The sequence below is a fragment of the Electrona antarctica genome (genome assembly GCF_951216825.1).
Source record: "Electrona antarctica genome assembly, chromosome: 9".
NCBI lineage: Eukaryota > Metazoa > Chordata > Actinopteri > Myctophiformes > Myctophidae > Electrona > Electrona antarctica.
The window spans coordinates 31,770,675-31,786,995 of record NC_136790.1 but is presented as its reverse complement, the minus strand read 5'-3'; the positions used below and the strand labels follow the sequence as shown (position 1 = coordinate 31,786,995).

The 16,321-nt window shown below is 40.6% G+C and overlaps 1 protein-coding gene across 1 annotated transcript in view; it reads right to left on the bottom strand.

The window, feature by feature from the left end:
• The window catches only part of loxl2a (lysyl oxidase-like 2a), a gene marked incomplete at its 5' end in the record, with an annotated part of 34,542 nt that overhangs the window by 1,674 nt on the left and 16,547 nt on the right, over positions 1 to 16,321 (bottom strand). The window contains 10 exons of the mRNA XM_079510444.1: positions 220 to 331; positions 519 to 655; positions 823 to 938; positions 1,823 to 2,063; positions 2,705 to 2,870; positions 7,264 to 7,431; positions 7,752 to 7,903; positions 11,009 to 11,192; positions 12,805 to 13,021; positions 15,432 to 15,640. Coding sequence (XP_079366570.1) covers positions 220 to 331; positions 519 to 655; positions 823 to 938; positions 1,823 to 2,063; positions 2,705 to 2,870; positions 7,264 to 7,431; positions 7,752 to 7,903; positions 11,009 to 11,192; positions 12,805 to 13,021; positions 15,432 to 15,640 — 1,702 coding nt within the window. The remainder of the gene's footprint in view (positions 1 to 219; positions 332 to 518; positions 656 to 822; positions 939 to 1,822; positions 2,064 to 2,704; positions 2,871 to 7,263; positions 7,432 to 7,751; positions 7,904 to 11,008; positions 11,193 to 12,804; positions 13,022 to 15,431; positions 15,641 to 16,321) is intronic.

Genomic DNA, 16,321 nt, shown 5'->3' with positions numbered 1-16,321 from the left:
ATTGAAAATAAATATCTATTCTTAAACATAAGTACATATTGTGAATAAAAAATAATTAAGGTGAATTTTGGCTTGAAGAAAATATGATTGTACAGGAATAGTGCGACCCTACATTCCTAAAAGTATAACCATGTTAGGGTGCATGATAGCAGAGTTGCACTCATTTAGGCTTCGATGTACAGTATGAGTTCCTTATCTTAAGGGATCCAAGGGTCTTACCTATATGACAGTTGTATGTCCATATCCGATGTCCATCGTATCGGCTGCGGCACTTCATAACGTTGTTGCTGTAATCTGATTCAGCTACCTCATAGTTTGGATTAATTACAATCTGGAAGAGCATACAGTAGTAAATGGTAGTACAGTAGAAAGGACTGACTAAAAGCAACAACAAAAAGTGTATACCATTAAGTGTTCTTTCACAATAATACAAGTTAATGTGCCAACAAAGATGGAGATGCATCATTTATTGCAGTATGTCATAATTGCGAAAAACATAAGTAGAGGCAGTTGGGTACCTGTAAAATGTAGTCCCCAGGCGAGACATCTGTCACATCGATCCACTGACAGTCTATGTCATGTCTATAGGTATCCCAGCATCCAACTGTGATGCCCTGAGGCCCAAAGTTGGCACATTCGTACCTCTTCTGAATACCTACACACAACAAACCATTATTTTTTTATATATCATCAAATCAAATCCAACTTTAGTTTTTACAACCTACTGTATGTTTTTACAAAGATAAATATTGTCATACATTGTCCATAACCTAAACTATTTAGCTGTATTATGAGTATATGAATGGTTTGTATTGTATTTACCCTCATCACATTGAGTGTCTTCCAAACAGAAGCTGGCTTTGTGTCCCTCTGCCACTTTGGTACCATTCAGACTCATCAAGTCATAGTGGGTGAATACCTCCATACTGTGGAAATGCCTGAATATGGCAGACAGACAGAATATTACAAATTATATTTTATATCGGTACAGAAGCATTGTGAGCCCTACTGCAACAGTCATATTTTACTTTAAGCATATTTTAACTTATCAGATACATCCACAAATTAGTAACAGTGTCTACCCTGGAGGGAGTGAGAGGTCGACATTTCAACTCAACTTTTTTACAATGAACATGTTGAAGGTTGCTGCTCACTTATACAAATTCAAACATTATACCATGTATCTGCACACCAGATTTTGACCACAAGGGGGAGTATAAACCATAAATTGAGCATGATTTCGTTAACAAAAACTATTGACAAAATATGTTGTCAACGCACATTTTTCAAATGACGAGACATTGTACCAGAAAATTGTCTCCTTTGACGGTGAAAGGAGACAAGTATTTGGACAGTATCAGTAAAATATTTAAGCACTTTTTCCATTGGGTCAAAGTTTGACCCAATGGAAAAAGTGCTTAAATATTTTACTGATACTGTCAATCAGTAGAGAAGTCTAGTTTATTGTAGTGGGTATAATGCAGGGGTGTCAAACTGTCGGCCCACGAAGGGGTCCAGTTTGGCCCACAGGATAGGATATTTTCTTTTAGCTGTTGGACAGTCTAGTCCTGTCAATACTGCTTGGCTTTCAACCACACTGTAAAAATGCTATGGCATATAATGGTAGTTTTTAATCGAGATCCTTTTTGTTTTTAAGATTCGTTTTTGGCTTTTCTGCCTTTATTGATAGTTGAAGTGAAGATGGACAGGAAAGTGGGAGGGAGAGACATGCAGCAAAGGTCGTCATGAATGGGACTCGAACATGTGACGTGCTGTCAGGCCAGAGCCTATTTGTGGCATGCTGAATGAATCGAGGTCTAACCTGTGGCATTCATGCCAGACCCAGGAGTCGTGTCCTGCCCGCGGCCTGAAGTCTGACAGACCATTGTTGTGGATCTGCGAGGAAAAGCGTAGTAGTCGTCGGTAGGAGGTAGAATCAGCCTTGACAGCGCTGGTGGACAGGCAGTTCTCCTCATGGGCACACTGCAGGGCATACATGGGCCTGTCCTCCAGGTAGGTAGTCTGCTCCACCACCTGAGCATTCAGGACCAGGTCTGGGGCCGCTGGGAGGGAAGAGAGTGAGTCAGTATTAACTACCATGCTGCAAAATACTCAATGTTAGTCTAACACCGGGGCTCCACCGGGCGTGTCAGGGAATGTTCCCTTTTTAATCAATGAAGGGTGGCTCCACTGCCCGCGTTGCGTGACTGCATTCGTGGTGGTTCGTTTTTTGACGCACGCGACGGAGACGCAGCGCGTCCGGTGGAGCCCCGGCGTAACTGAGAGGACCTATGTTGCAGTTAGTAGAATACAGCTCTGAAAGATCTCAAAATTGGCTTAAGCTTCTCCAACGCATCTACAATGAGATCATAGTTATTCATATGATTATACATAGAGACTCGGGACAATTTTAATACTTATGAGTTCAATAAATTAATAATAATTTTACTGTGTATTTTACATAATTAAAAAGGTGCAAAACACACTGGTAGTACAGCAATCAATTAGTCAAACCTTATATAGCACATTTTGTAAATGCAGCAATGAGCTTCACTTTATGTTACATATGTACATTTAAAACGATACCACAAAAAGTCTAAAACAGACAGGGAAAAAGACTGATCCAGCATATTACATTTTAATGTAGTCATCAAACCATTTTTAGAGCCTATATTTCAGTAAATGTAATAATCCATCGTCTTACCCTGAGTGCAGGAGACACCAGCAGCATAGCGTCCTCCTCCTCTGGGACAGTCCAGATGCTTCCCATGGTGGAGACACTGGTCCAGGGTCAGCTCAGTTCCTGAACACCTCACCCCACTCATCACCACTTCATCAGCTGTCACGTCTCCTTGCCAGTACCATGTTTCCTATTCGGAACACATGCAACATATAGGTCAGTGACAAAATGGGGATGGCAAGATGAGATTTAAAAAAATCTCTACAAATCTTATTTTAAAGGCATATATCTGGGTCATGCCTTTTAAACATGTACAAATACGTATTTTGAAAACACATTAAAATACATTTTATGATGCAATGATTGACTAATCATTGCATAATTGTTCATAAAATGTATGATTAATTGCCAATATTAAATTAATTGAAAGTCAGAATTGATCATAAGCGTGTTTGGTAGCCTGGTAAACTATAAATGACCTATTAAACTATTAATGACATGCTGTCTTCTTCAGGATCATACATAGAAGGTGCAACCACTATGTATACACTAGCCAATATTTCTCACACATGGATAAATACATACACTCAAAAGTGTCAGACAAGTAGCAATGCTGCAGATGAACAGAAGAGGGGGCTATCAGACCAAAGCATACACATACACAACTAAATGTATAATACAGATATGAGATCATATAAATATACACAACAATCATTGGTCAAATAATAAAAATACATCTAATCCAAAGTTCAATATATGATAATATATAATATTTAATAATTATGCGGCCACCAAAACACCTAAAACATCAGTGATGTTAGGTTAGGTACGAACCAGGAGAAAAGGCAGGGATAGAGAGAAGGAAGAGAGAGACAAAGAGCAATGCACTTTGGCTCTCATTATCCTGACTCAACTGATTTATAATATATTTTAGACCACAGGGAAACCCCAATGAAGGGGTTATATTTTCCAGGATCTTCCAAGGCTGACCTCAAGTTAAACTGAGCACAGGAAAGAAAAGGCTTGAATTATGTGTGTGTGCATGGGGAGAGTACTTGTTGGTGGGTTTCATGATGGTTTAGACTGAGATATACAGTTGTATGGTTTAAGTTTGATGTCACGTTTTCCATCTGGAGGTTAAGTTTGCCTGCAGGAGTACTTACACGTCAGACAGGAAAGAGATCCCGTCACAGACCATCAGGGAGCTATGTGTAATGACTCCAAGTTGTACTATGATAACAACCAGCCATTATTCTTAGAATACAGTTCATATGACAACTCTTACATAATGGCACCCGTTGTTTGTGCCAACATCTACCTGACTATTTCACTTGGCATAGAAAATGGCATAGGGTGCCAAATTAAAGCAAATTAGTCAATGTTGGGCAGTTACAACAATTTAGTAGTAAAATTAACATTTGGACATCTTAGACAGTGGGCATTTACTGTAGATTAGAAAATGTTGAAATAAATTAAAACGTGACACATAATAATCTTCCATAAGTGTATCACACATAATAACCCCAATCATACTTATTCAGCTAAACAGATCCTAACACTGCCAGTCCAAGTTCCACTCATAAAACTCCCTCCCATTATCAAAGTACTTCTTCCATGATTCAGACATACTTTCCAGACTTATATCACCAGCGGCCAAAACAGCGATAAACAGGAAACTATCCTACCAACCTGACTTCATACCCCCAACAAAGAAGACTGTAATGGCCACTTAAAGGGGAGTTCTATCAAACTTCTCACCATATGACATGAAGGAATCCTCTAAAACGTAAGCAGAACCATTCCATGACGCTGCCTCTGTGCCTCGTAATATCAGCCAGAGGCTGAGCTGTTAGAGGGTCCTTTAAACTTCAAACAAAGTCATGGTGTCCCCCCATAGCCCCCCCGCCGGCACGCATGCTGTTCACTTGTGTCATAGCATTTTACAGCCATGACCCAGGCCACATTATATGTCCAGTAGCTGCGTTTCTGATGTTTTTAACACTGACTTTTACTTTCCCCCCTTGGGATTCAATAAAGATCAAGCTTGTTAGAGTGAGAGTTAATGGCATCCACTGACTCACAGCTCACATGACCAACTTGTTCACATGCGCAGTGCAGTACATAGTACATACACTCTGTGTATACACACACACACAAGCATGTCACCATGGTTACCATGGTGGTCACATGTTACCATGGTAACATAACAGCTTGAAATGAAGAAAATGCCAGCACTCATTGTATGTCCTTTTGATATGAATTTATTTACCTCTGACGTTGATAACGCGTTATCAACGTCAGAGGTAAATAAATTCAGCATATGCCATATGCAATGCCAGCATACAATGAGTGCTGGCATTTTCTTCATTTCAACTTGTATATTCGAGCCTTGCACCGTAAGAACTTTATTCTAACCTGGAGTGTTGCGGGTTGTCTGCTTCGGCAGTACTTTCTTGCTAACATAACAGGTTACCATGGTGACATGACAGGGCCATAACCTGATGTGACAGGGCCTGACATCCATATACAATTCTACTTGTAAAGCCTTTTCCTCTCTCTGTGAACTTGAAGTAGGCTAAAATATGACTTTTACAACTGCACCACCCGAGCGCTTTATCCTGCAATCTTTATTATAATTATAAGATCTCTTGTGGACAAAGATGTAATTTTGGCCTGAGGATATGGCACTAGATGAAACAAGGTCACTCAAATGGTAAGGGTTCATCCTGAGAGCAAGTTTAATCCATTCGATTTTAAGATATCTTTTGTGAAGTGGATATTTCAACCTAAGGGCGCCGTTGGAAGAAAGTCCAGGGAGGTCACCAAAATGAGTGGCACTGGTCATACTCTGCAGAGCGTGATGGTACGCAGCAAATCCCATTGCAGTCCAGCCAAGTTGTCGCCATATGTCATTTGAGACCAAAGCGGTAGATTGACAGTGTATGGACGGACCAACTGACAGCCATCTTTAGAGCCCAGCTGCTAGACTAGTGTGACTAAAAATGCATTTCACCTGTGATTGACCCATTGTCAGCCTTCTGATTGGTCTCTGACCGACCAATCAGCAGGCTCCTACCACATAGCAGCGGTCATTTTATGCTGAGTTCCCTAAACACGAGAAAAATATCCAGTGTTTGGAAAAAAAACACTATATACCAACTAAACTGCAACTGAGATGTTCCTTTTGCTAAAGTAAAGTAAGCCTTTCTGAGCCACGTGGCCCATTGGGAAGGAACCTAACTTCTGTTTCTGTAGCAATCCCCCAGCCATGATGTACACCGGACACCCCCGGGACATGATGCCAGTAATTATATCGCAGGGACATACCCCCAATCCAACCCTTGATGCTGAGTGCCAAGCAGGGAGCATTGTTGGGTGTCATTTTTATTGTCTTTGGTATGACCCAGCCGGGGAATCGAACACCGACCCGCGACCTTCCAATCTCAGGCCGGACACTCTAACCGCAAGGCCACTGAGCTGGTAAATATTTTACTAAGACCAAGAGGGGCGGGACCACAGGTGGGACGAATTGCAGTCGTTGAACCATCTGCTTGGTTTAACTTTGAAGTGCGATGAAAAGGAGGGTTGAGAGAGGATAGGAATGATTTAATAGCATAATCAAACCCATTTCCTCCTTTCTGGAACTGAGATATACATGTTGGTGTCTTTCCATTTGACCAGTTCATTCAATATTTTAAAACTCATGTGCATTTCATCTTCAGAATAGCCTTACTTCAAAGTAGTCATCAATCATACAAAACCTGCTTATGAGCACAGGGATAGGATTACTACAGCTAGATATTGAGTGTGTGGGATGCAGCAACCTGGCCGTCTACCTTTAGGAAAGAGAGAAACTTCTTTGATTTCTACTGTAACAAGTCGGAGCCAGCAATGAGGAGATTGAAAATGTTCGGACTGGAAGATTTCTTTCCCACAGTTTACATGAAGTACACTGCATCTCATCCCCATAAGCAAAATGTACTCTAAAGACGCACAAATTAATGGTGGTTAGAATGCGTAATTTCCTCTTTTAAACACATAAGGCACCCTCACTCTTGAGACAATCAGAAATTAGTATTGTCGGTGGTCATGGAATAATGAGCATTAACCACATGAACCCATTTGTCAAAATTAGCAGAGCTACAAGCTCAGCTATTTTCGGGAAAGAGTAGGCTAAGAGTCACGCTGGGCACAATATACGCTGTAGAGTGCACAGCTGAGATTTGGTGGAAGCAGCGGGATTTTGGCGGAAGTACCGCTCAAGGAATTTACGTTGACGCTTTACAAATCTGTTTACATTCTCCGTGAATGAAACAGGTGTTGTGATTGGTCGAAAAATATTGTATCCGGGGGAAATACATCTGACGGATGTTCCGTCCCAACATTTCCGCCTATGCACTCTCTGCCTTATATTGTGACCAGGCTTTTCTCTTCGCAGATGAGTAAGGCTGGGACCGAGGCTAGCTAAGAGTAGGCTATACTCCTATGGAAAAACATAGAAGCATAATATAGGGTTTAAGTGACAAAAATGCTGGCTGAAATAGGCCCAGACTGACGGACAACAATAGTTCAAGACTTGTTACCTGGAAAGCATTGCTGGCAAAACCAAGGCCCAGTTGTCTGCACACCACCATGGCCTCCATGGTACCCCAGCTGTCACTGCACACCGTGCCCCACACCAGCGAGCCGTTCCTATCTGCCAGTACCTCCACGCGACCCTCATAGGGATTACGACCACCACCTATGCGCAACTAAAAGCAGAGAGAGAAAGACGGATGCCCCAGTCATGGTTAGAATAAGAACAACACACAATACAAGAGCACTTAAAATACTAATCAGTATAATCCGATAAAAGTCCCACTTTTATCAGATTAATGCAGTGGTTCTCAAAGTGGGGTTCAGTTACTCTCTGGGTTACTTGAGGGTGTTCCAAATGGATCCTTGCAGGTTTGTAACTCTGAGAGTGTAAAGTTATGGGAGTGCTTAATTAAAAACATTTGAGAACCAGTTTGGCAGCCTGTTGAAATTTGTTAATTGTTATTTTTGAATCCTCTGCTGTAGAAAAACTCACTCTTTTATGGAAGCCCATGGCTGGAATGTTACACTTGACTGCAGCATCTTCCTCGTGGCTGCAGCCCAGCGAGTCACGGTTGAAGTAGCACTCGGTCAGGGACTTCTCAAACCCTGAGCACTGCACCTCATTCATGTGGACAGGCCCGGTCCCTGTGGTCAAACAAACATAACTCTTTGAAACAAAGGAAGGAAGTGCTGCACGGATTGAATGGCTCAGGTGCTCTTTGGTGGAACAGGTAGGTATACATAAACACAAAGTCCAAGAAGTGTTGATTTGTCTACCCAGTGGCGTAAACTGCAGACCAACAAAGACAAAAATCTATTTTAGTACACAGAGCTGCCTCTACACCTATACTTCACAGACACCAGTATACTGACCATGATAGGCTACTGAAATGACCAACACCTAGTTGCCTTGCTATATATGTGCGTGCGTGCGTGCGTGCGTGTGTGCGTGCGTGCGTGCGTGCGTGCATGCATGCGTACATGTGGCATGCGTGCGTGAGTGTGTTTTTTGTTTGTTTTTTTCACTTGAAGATTGAGTGATGGAGTGCCTTGGATCTTATTTCCTTGTTGGTCAGAGGTTTATGCCACTGAGGAGACCGTGTTCATAACTCTTAGATCGTCACAGTTTTTTAAACACAGAGCCACCAGCTGCCACTGTTTTATTTTTTACACAGAATGGTGGCTATTAATAGTATTACTATATCCAAATTAGAATAGACTATCAGCTATCAGCTTCCCCAAAAAACATATATGGATTTATATCAGCTCATACAGTATATGCTCATGAAGCCATGTTTTAGAGCTTAAAAATAAATTATATAATATCTTTGTAAATTCATACACTTGCGTGCGTGTGAGTGTGCGTGTGTGTCTGTGTGTATTTTGTTGGAGGACCAGGTCATGGTCCAAAGAGAGATGTAAGATTTCCTGTTCCCTGCACCATGTAAGCAAATAAGCAGCCATCTCTGTCAAATTAAAACGAGAGACTAGGGAACAGTTTTTCTTCTTTTTTCCCTCCTGCTTTTTTCACCTTTTCCACAATAACAAGTCTGACTGCTGCATCCCTGCTGGTTTGTCCTCTTGTTAGTTTGCACAGGAATCTCTCTAGTGATGTTAGCACTGGAACTATAGCGACTATCATCACTGTCAGGCAGAAACCTTGTATCTCCATTCTCCATATTTCAAATTTGATGTTTTTTCGTAAATTCATGCCCGCTACTTCTTCATACTAGCCTGACACTCAGTCTGAATTTTCATTTCGTTTCAAACATATTTTCTTAATGGGCGTGGCTATCGATTCAGGGCTGGAGCCAGGTAATACTACATTGTGACACAAAAGTAGGACAAATAGAATATGCACAAGTCAAAAAAGTAGTGCACTTGTAGATCTGTTATATAAGTGAAAGTGGTTAGGTGTGTGGGTTTTATAAATAACTACATTCAATCCACAGGTTTTTTGTTTTGTTTGTGAGGGGGGGGGGGGGGGGGTAACCATTTCCTGAAATGTAAACTAAAGCATATGGATATACAAGGTTTCCACCTGACAGCAATGATATTTAGAAAGGCTGACAGCCAATGGATGAATCACAGAGTCAAAATTTGGCTTGAATGAGACAGGCATTCCATGTGCCTTCAACCTCCCTGCATGAAATATAATTATGATCTAGTAATAGAAAAAAAAACTTCTATCAATCTATCAACAACTATAGGCCAAGTGTGTGTCAAATGTGTCCAAACTGATTTTTAAAAAGAGATATACTTAATAGGCCTACAAGTAAAATGTTGGCCCAAAATCCATATAGTCATTAACCAAAATTCAATGTCTGTCTACCAGTTAGAAGTTGCTAGATGTGTTTTTTCAAGTGCATATTAAGTGTAGCGCAATATTATCGTAACTATTTGAACCAAGAGAAGAACAGAAAGATCTCAGAGTTCCCTTCTAATCCTGGAATCCATCCCAACTATCATTACTTATTATTGACAGTTGTCTGCTTTGGGCCTTTGGTATGACTTCTGAAAACAAACATGTTCATTCAGTCCAAGTGCCGTTTGTGCGGGCAGGGCTTGGAACCAGAGGTCAGATCATGGAAATAACTTTTACTGGAATAGATTTCCCCATCAAAGCATATACTGCAAAGTATTCTTATACGGAGAGTACGGTATGTTCTTTTCTGCTGAGCATAATGAGAGAGACAGTACATACTGTATGAACTGTATGAACTCTCTGGTGAATTATATTCACCACAGAGAGTACATGTAAATGTAAGAGACCAAAATCACTTTAAAACCAAGCTTAAGAAATGTCTCCCCACTCATGGAATACTAATACAGTACATATAATATTAATCCTAGTATTTCATTCTGTTTTAATTTCTGATGTGCATGTTTCTTCTTGTACATTTTTAACCTTTTTATGAACTCCAAATAAGAAAGGGAATAAGGTTCAGTGAGTTTTATGATATGCACATGCAACACAGCTGGTGGCATGCAGTGAAATTCTTGTAGCTTAATAAGACATTAAATGCAATAAGGAATAAGCAGCCGATACGATACCAACTTAATGCTTTATGCAGGATATTGCTTCTACAGTATTTCAGTATTTAATTATTTATGTCTGTGTAAGTTTATTGTTTGAATTTGAATGCCATATAAAACAAACCAAACCAGGCAGAGCAACCACTGAGCCATGATGTGCTGATTTTGGTCTGGAGCGATTAAACTAGCACTGAGCACAAGTGCTGATCCATAGGGGTTCCCATATAGCGCAGACGCTGGACAATGGTTTAGATAAGCAGCAGGATATGCATGCCTCCATTTCAACCCTTACATTTCATTTTTACAGGTGGCAATGATTTCTACCAAGCTTCTTTCAAGTGGTGTTGAATGATGTACTGATACACTGCTTTGAATGTGGAGTGTCATTCAAAGCTAGTATCAACATATGGTTCTCATGCTCCATGATATTGCAATGCTATTTGGATTCCCAGATATTCAGAGCTGCATGAGAAGGCTATACCTTGGATATATGATAGCCTTTGTATTAGGGCTGCAGCCATCAATTATGTTCTTAGTTGTCTGTACTTCGAATCAAAAATAGCAGATCTACAAGCACACAATGCATCATATCGCGACGTGTTGCAAGCTTATTGATCGGCTATTCACAATGTTTTTTTCTTTAAACGTAGAAAGACATGCCAAAAATTGGGGAAGGGAAGGTGAAAAAAATATTTAGTTTAATTGATGGTGTACCTTGACCCAGTCCGGCGCCAGTCAGAGCCTCCTTGGCACTACCAAATCCCAGTTCTCGACACACTACAGTGGCGGCACGGTTGTTCCAGTTGTCATCGCACACGGTCCCCCACTCTCCATTCTTCAGCACCTCCACGCGCCCCTCTCCTATCATAGCTCCGCCTCTTAGACGTACCAGGGGTTGCTATGGGACCAATACAACGAAACAGAAGATGATTAGGGAAAACATTACGTGTCACAAAGAGAGCAACATCTTTGATATGGGGACTGCATGTAAATGGTAAATGGTGCATTTATATAGCGCCTTTATCCAAGGCGCTTTACATAGATTGTGCATTACATTCACCCATTCACACACACATTCATACACACATTCATACACCGATGGCAGCGGAAACCATGCAAGGCACCAACTAGCACATCGGGAGCAATTAGGGGTTCAGTGTCTTGCTCAAGGACACTTCGACAGTAACTCTGGGGGAGCCCGGGTTTGAACTGGCAACCTTGCGGTTCCCATCCAGGCACTCTACCCCTGAACCACCGCTGCCCCATGTAATTCCGACGGAGCATTAGTTTGTATGTCCGACATGCGGGCTGCTCCCGTGCTTGCGGTTATGGTTAGGTTAGGGTTGAGGTAGGTTGTCGTTTGTCGGACCAATGACTAGTCTGAACTAAGTACTGCACCCCTTTGATATCTTCAGTGATGGACAGTAATGAAGTATATTTACTTGAGTACTCTCGTTAAATAAGTCATTATAGTAACTGTACTTACACACATTCAACTTTTCCCAGATGTTTGACTTTAATCAACCTCATTAACACTTTGGAAATGTTATAATAGGGTAACATTATATAATAGGGTAGGGTAGGGTTGGGTCCCCCCCAAACCAAGTATGACTTAACAGCAAAATGGCCACCATGTGAATGTGGTCTACTACAGTTGGTTGTTTAAGTTTGTGATTCTAAAATAAATAAATGCAGCTTTACACTAGAAGTGAGAAACAGACTGAACCAGTTCGTAAATGACGAAAACAGCTGTCGTGTCTACCCTCAAATGCCAAGACTCACTCCAGCCATCTGGTGCCATAAATTCACAATTCAACTCAATATTACCACTCAGATGTCAGGAATGTATTATTCATTCATGATTTGCTTTATTATTTTATTTTTTAACTTTTACTTTCTCTCCCGGTAGAAGACAATACCTCTTGCAGATTGGTTTGTCCTTGAAGAATACATTATGTAAATTTAATTTCAAATACAAAATGTATTTGTTATACAAACTGTATTAAACGTACGAGGCTCTGTTGTCCTTGTACTAGGTTACAGTGTGTGTTGCATTATTCTGTAAGATATTCATACTGTAGTAAGATGTTCATACTGTAGTAAGTGTACACTGGCTTATTCTTCATGCTGAAAAAGCCATTCTAGCTCTTGCTTTAATCAGTTAACTGTCGCACACTGGCTTACAGTACATGATTAGTGGTTACTGCCTGCGAGTACATTTGCTGTACACTAATCACACATTCCGAGAGTATACAAATGGAACAAAGTGGACCCGGAGTGTAGAAAGTGACACCTGGGCCCCAGTTGTTAAGATAACACCATTTGTTAAATTAGCACTAAGGATGTTACTGTGTGTAGACTTCTTACTAAAAGCCTGACCGATGCCAGATTGCTCTGTCCGATCCCAATTCTTGAGACCACTGATTGACAACTTCCTACTGGTCTAAATGTAAAAAATATATATATATATATGAGCAGCGTTTGCAAAACATGTGTACATAGTATCTTACCTCAACCCTGTACGCCTTCCTGAAGCCAGTGCTAACACTGGGAGCAAAGGCCCGTCCAGGTACACAGCTCACCACCACTGGCATGCCTTGCTCACAGGTGATGTTGCCCTTCAGCTCTATCTCTCTGCCCAGCTTGCAGTCGGACAGGTCAGCCTCATTGCCTGTACAGTTGACAGAGAAACCCCAGTAGTTCTTCTTACGACGCTTGGCTAGCAACCTGAGAGAGAGAGACAAACCAAGTTATTTACATAAACAACTACTGTATGTTCTGTGGAAATTCTAACCATGCTAAACCAGGGATACTACCAGGGATCTTCTGTTGATCCATGTTCAGGCTCAGGAACAATGCATATAATTAAGAATGCATACTTGTTACTTTTTTTGTTGATGGAAACATCTGCCAAGATCATCCTGGAATTCCAGGCAATATGAGGAGTGGATATTTCACCTATTTAATTATGTTATCAAGGCACAGAGTTGTTCTGTTTGAACTTGGATAGGTGAGCAGGGATATTTGATGTTAGAACTTCCCATCTGGTACTGTGAAGCACAATGGCAGCATTGTGGTATTCCCATTACCTCACAATGAAATGGAAGTAATCAACTAAGGAAAGGTCATTGAGTACAGTACAATAACTAAATCAGGGCCTTTCCTTCCCTGCCCCTTGAATGAAGCAGACCAAGTAATTAAAACAGCATGGGCTACATTTACAACCTACTGTTAAGTTCTGGTGTTGTATTGCACACCAAAAATAGCCGATCTACAAGCTCACAAGCTGAAAACACACATGCGTGAGCAAACATCCCTCCAGGCTATGGGATGTAGGTCTAACAGCAAATTAGCCAGTGGCAGAGCAGCTTGTGAGAACAAGAATAGCAGCTTGTCTAAAAATGATCTCTAACCTCTACAGTCCAACAAATACTTTATGATCAAATTGTATGCAGTTGCTCAATCTTAGATTAACACACCTGCCCTGTATAGCTTGAGGCTCGAAAATAAAGCATTTTAAATACATTTTTAATAAATGTTTCCAGATAGATCATGTTTCCAGGTCCAACATAAAGCACATGTTTATATGACCATTATGACTCATCTACTAATTATGCAAAGTTATTCGGAGAACCTTTTAGACCACTGTACTCGCGAGACATGGCCAAAGCATTTCCGGGACCGGGGGTCCCCAGCCAAAAAGGTTGAGAACCCCTGATCTAGTCAACCAACAACAGGGTACAGTTAACTAAACAGTGTGCCAAGAACACTAGAACAGTAAGTGCTACAAAATTACTAAGATAGCAGGTAGATATCAAACATAAATCTTTCTAAATAACACTTCCCAAAGCGCTCTGTGTTGACAGAAAAAAACTGTGTTGAAAAAAACAGGCGTGTTCCGATATGTTTTACATTGGCAAGTGGAGAATTACCAGAGCAGAGCCTTGGTAGCGAGCGCTCAACAAACAGAACGCATTGAGAAGGGTTATGTCAGATGTCCGCACGGCCTGCTCACAAGAGAACAATAGGATTCAGGTCAAAGTTTGTCCTTTAACAAATATCAAGAATTTAAAATATCAGATATGGACAGGGAAAACTGTAGTACTTGGACAATAAATTCTCTATTTGAAAACTGAAAAGACAAACCAACTACTACAAACATATTTTTCTGGAAGTCCTCTTTTCTACCAAAAACCTCTGTCAGAGAATAGTTGAGAATTGCTTGTGTGGTTATGTAGTCATTATGCAACTGTTTCCACTCCCTGCATGCAAGTTGATGAAAACAAATGTAAAGAGATTATACATATACATACACTGCTAAGTTTAGTTGGAAAACTGTCTTTTGTGATGGTGCATAATATTATGTGATCATGACAGCTGAGAAGAAGTGTAACACAGGGTACGTAATTTTGTTAGGGAGATAACAACAGATAAAGCCAAGAACTGCTGTCTGACATCTTGTTTGCCATACTGCATCGCTCACTCTCTGCCACATCCCTACAGCAATGGCTGGACTTAGTTCAAGAATCTCTGTGACGGTGTATATGACCTAAGACTGTTTAGTCTCAGAGACAAGTTGAAGATGGATGTAGGATGGGTTACAGCTACGACAAACAAACCCTGTTATGTAATTCAGCTACTTGCATCAGGCTGGCCCGATAAACCGATCCTCTTGAACTAGACAGATGTTTAAGTGTTTGTGTTACACCAACTTGTCAAGCATTCTTATTTGACATCAACATAAATGTTTTTGTTACACATGGCTTCAATTTAAAAGTATATATTATGCCTGAATATAGAATTACTCCTAATAAGGTACAAACGTAGAATGCAAAACAGCATTTTGAATACAAGTTATTTAAGGGTAGGGTTTTCTACTCTTTTTTTATTATTATTATTTTATTTGGATTTTCTCTTTTTTTATAACAGAAAACCGGAATTCTTCTGTGTTGAGCGTAGTTCACACTAACCATTACAGCTATAACTAAAATATAGTTTTAAAAATCATCGTAACTCAATTGGATAGCAGAGTCCACGCCACAACTACAATGAAGACAATAGTGAACAATATAGTTATAGTTACAGTGCTTGGTGTGAAAAGCCCTTTGAGCTTATAGTTATATACAAAAATACTCACTTGTAGCCACGATTATTGAATCTCTTCTCCGCAGGGAATCCATACATGCCACAGATGACCCGACTGTTCATGGAGGTCCAGTCCTGATCACAGATCTGTCTCCACTTTCCTCCGTCTTTCACCTCGACGAAGCCCTCAGTGATAGGAACTCTTTTCCTCTGAGAGTAGGTGGCTCTGATTCTCACCTCCTCAACCTGGACATTCATACTCTGTGGAATAGATCACGGGAGATGGTTTTATCAGCATGCGCCTGGATTTCAACATAACTTTAGTTCCATTAATTCTGCTGGAACTGCCGTACATCACTTGAAGTGAAGGCTTTGCCCTTTTCGGTGTTATTTTACTATAGACTAAATGACAGTAGAAATAGTGAAAGTCATGTGCATTGCATTGACGTGCGTGGGAGTACATAGTGTAATAGGAGTCAAACCGTTTTTCTTTTCTTTTAGAATACTGTCCAAATTTGAACTCAATAGAACTGAGAACACTGAGAGCACTGTTGGTGGGCTACACTAAACAGGCCACAGCAAACTCAGAACATGTCTGAAAGGGATTTTGTTCTTCTTTAGGTCATTGAGGTTACTGTTACAGCAGCACAGGTGAACCTGATCACCATGATATACTGTATCACTGCTGCTCTTACCACCTCTGGAACAACCTAAAAAAGTAAAAACAACTACAGTACAAGCAGCAAAATGCTAGTGTGGCAACTGGCAAGGTCCACAAGACAGTGCTAAAACATTAACAACAATAATACTGGATATGAAAAAGAAGAAAAAAATAAATACTAATAAGGAATGAGATAAACTTTACAATGTAATAACACATCAATGGCAGTCTGTATGTGTGTGAAGGTAGATATTGGCTAAAAACATCTCATGATGTATGGT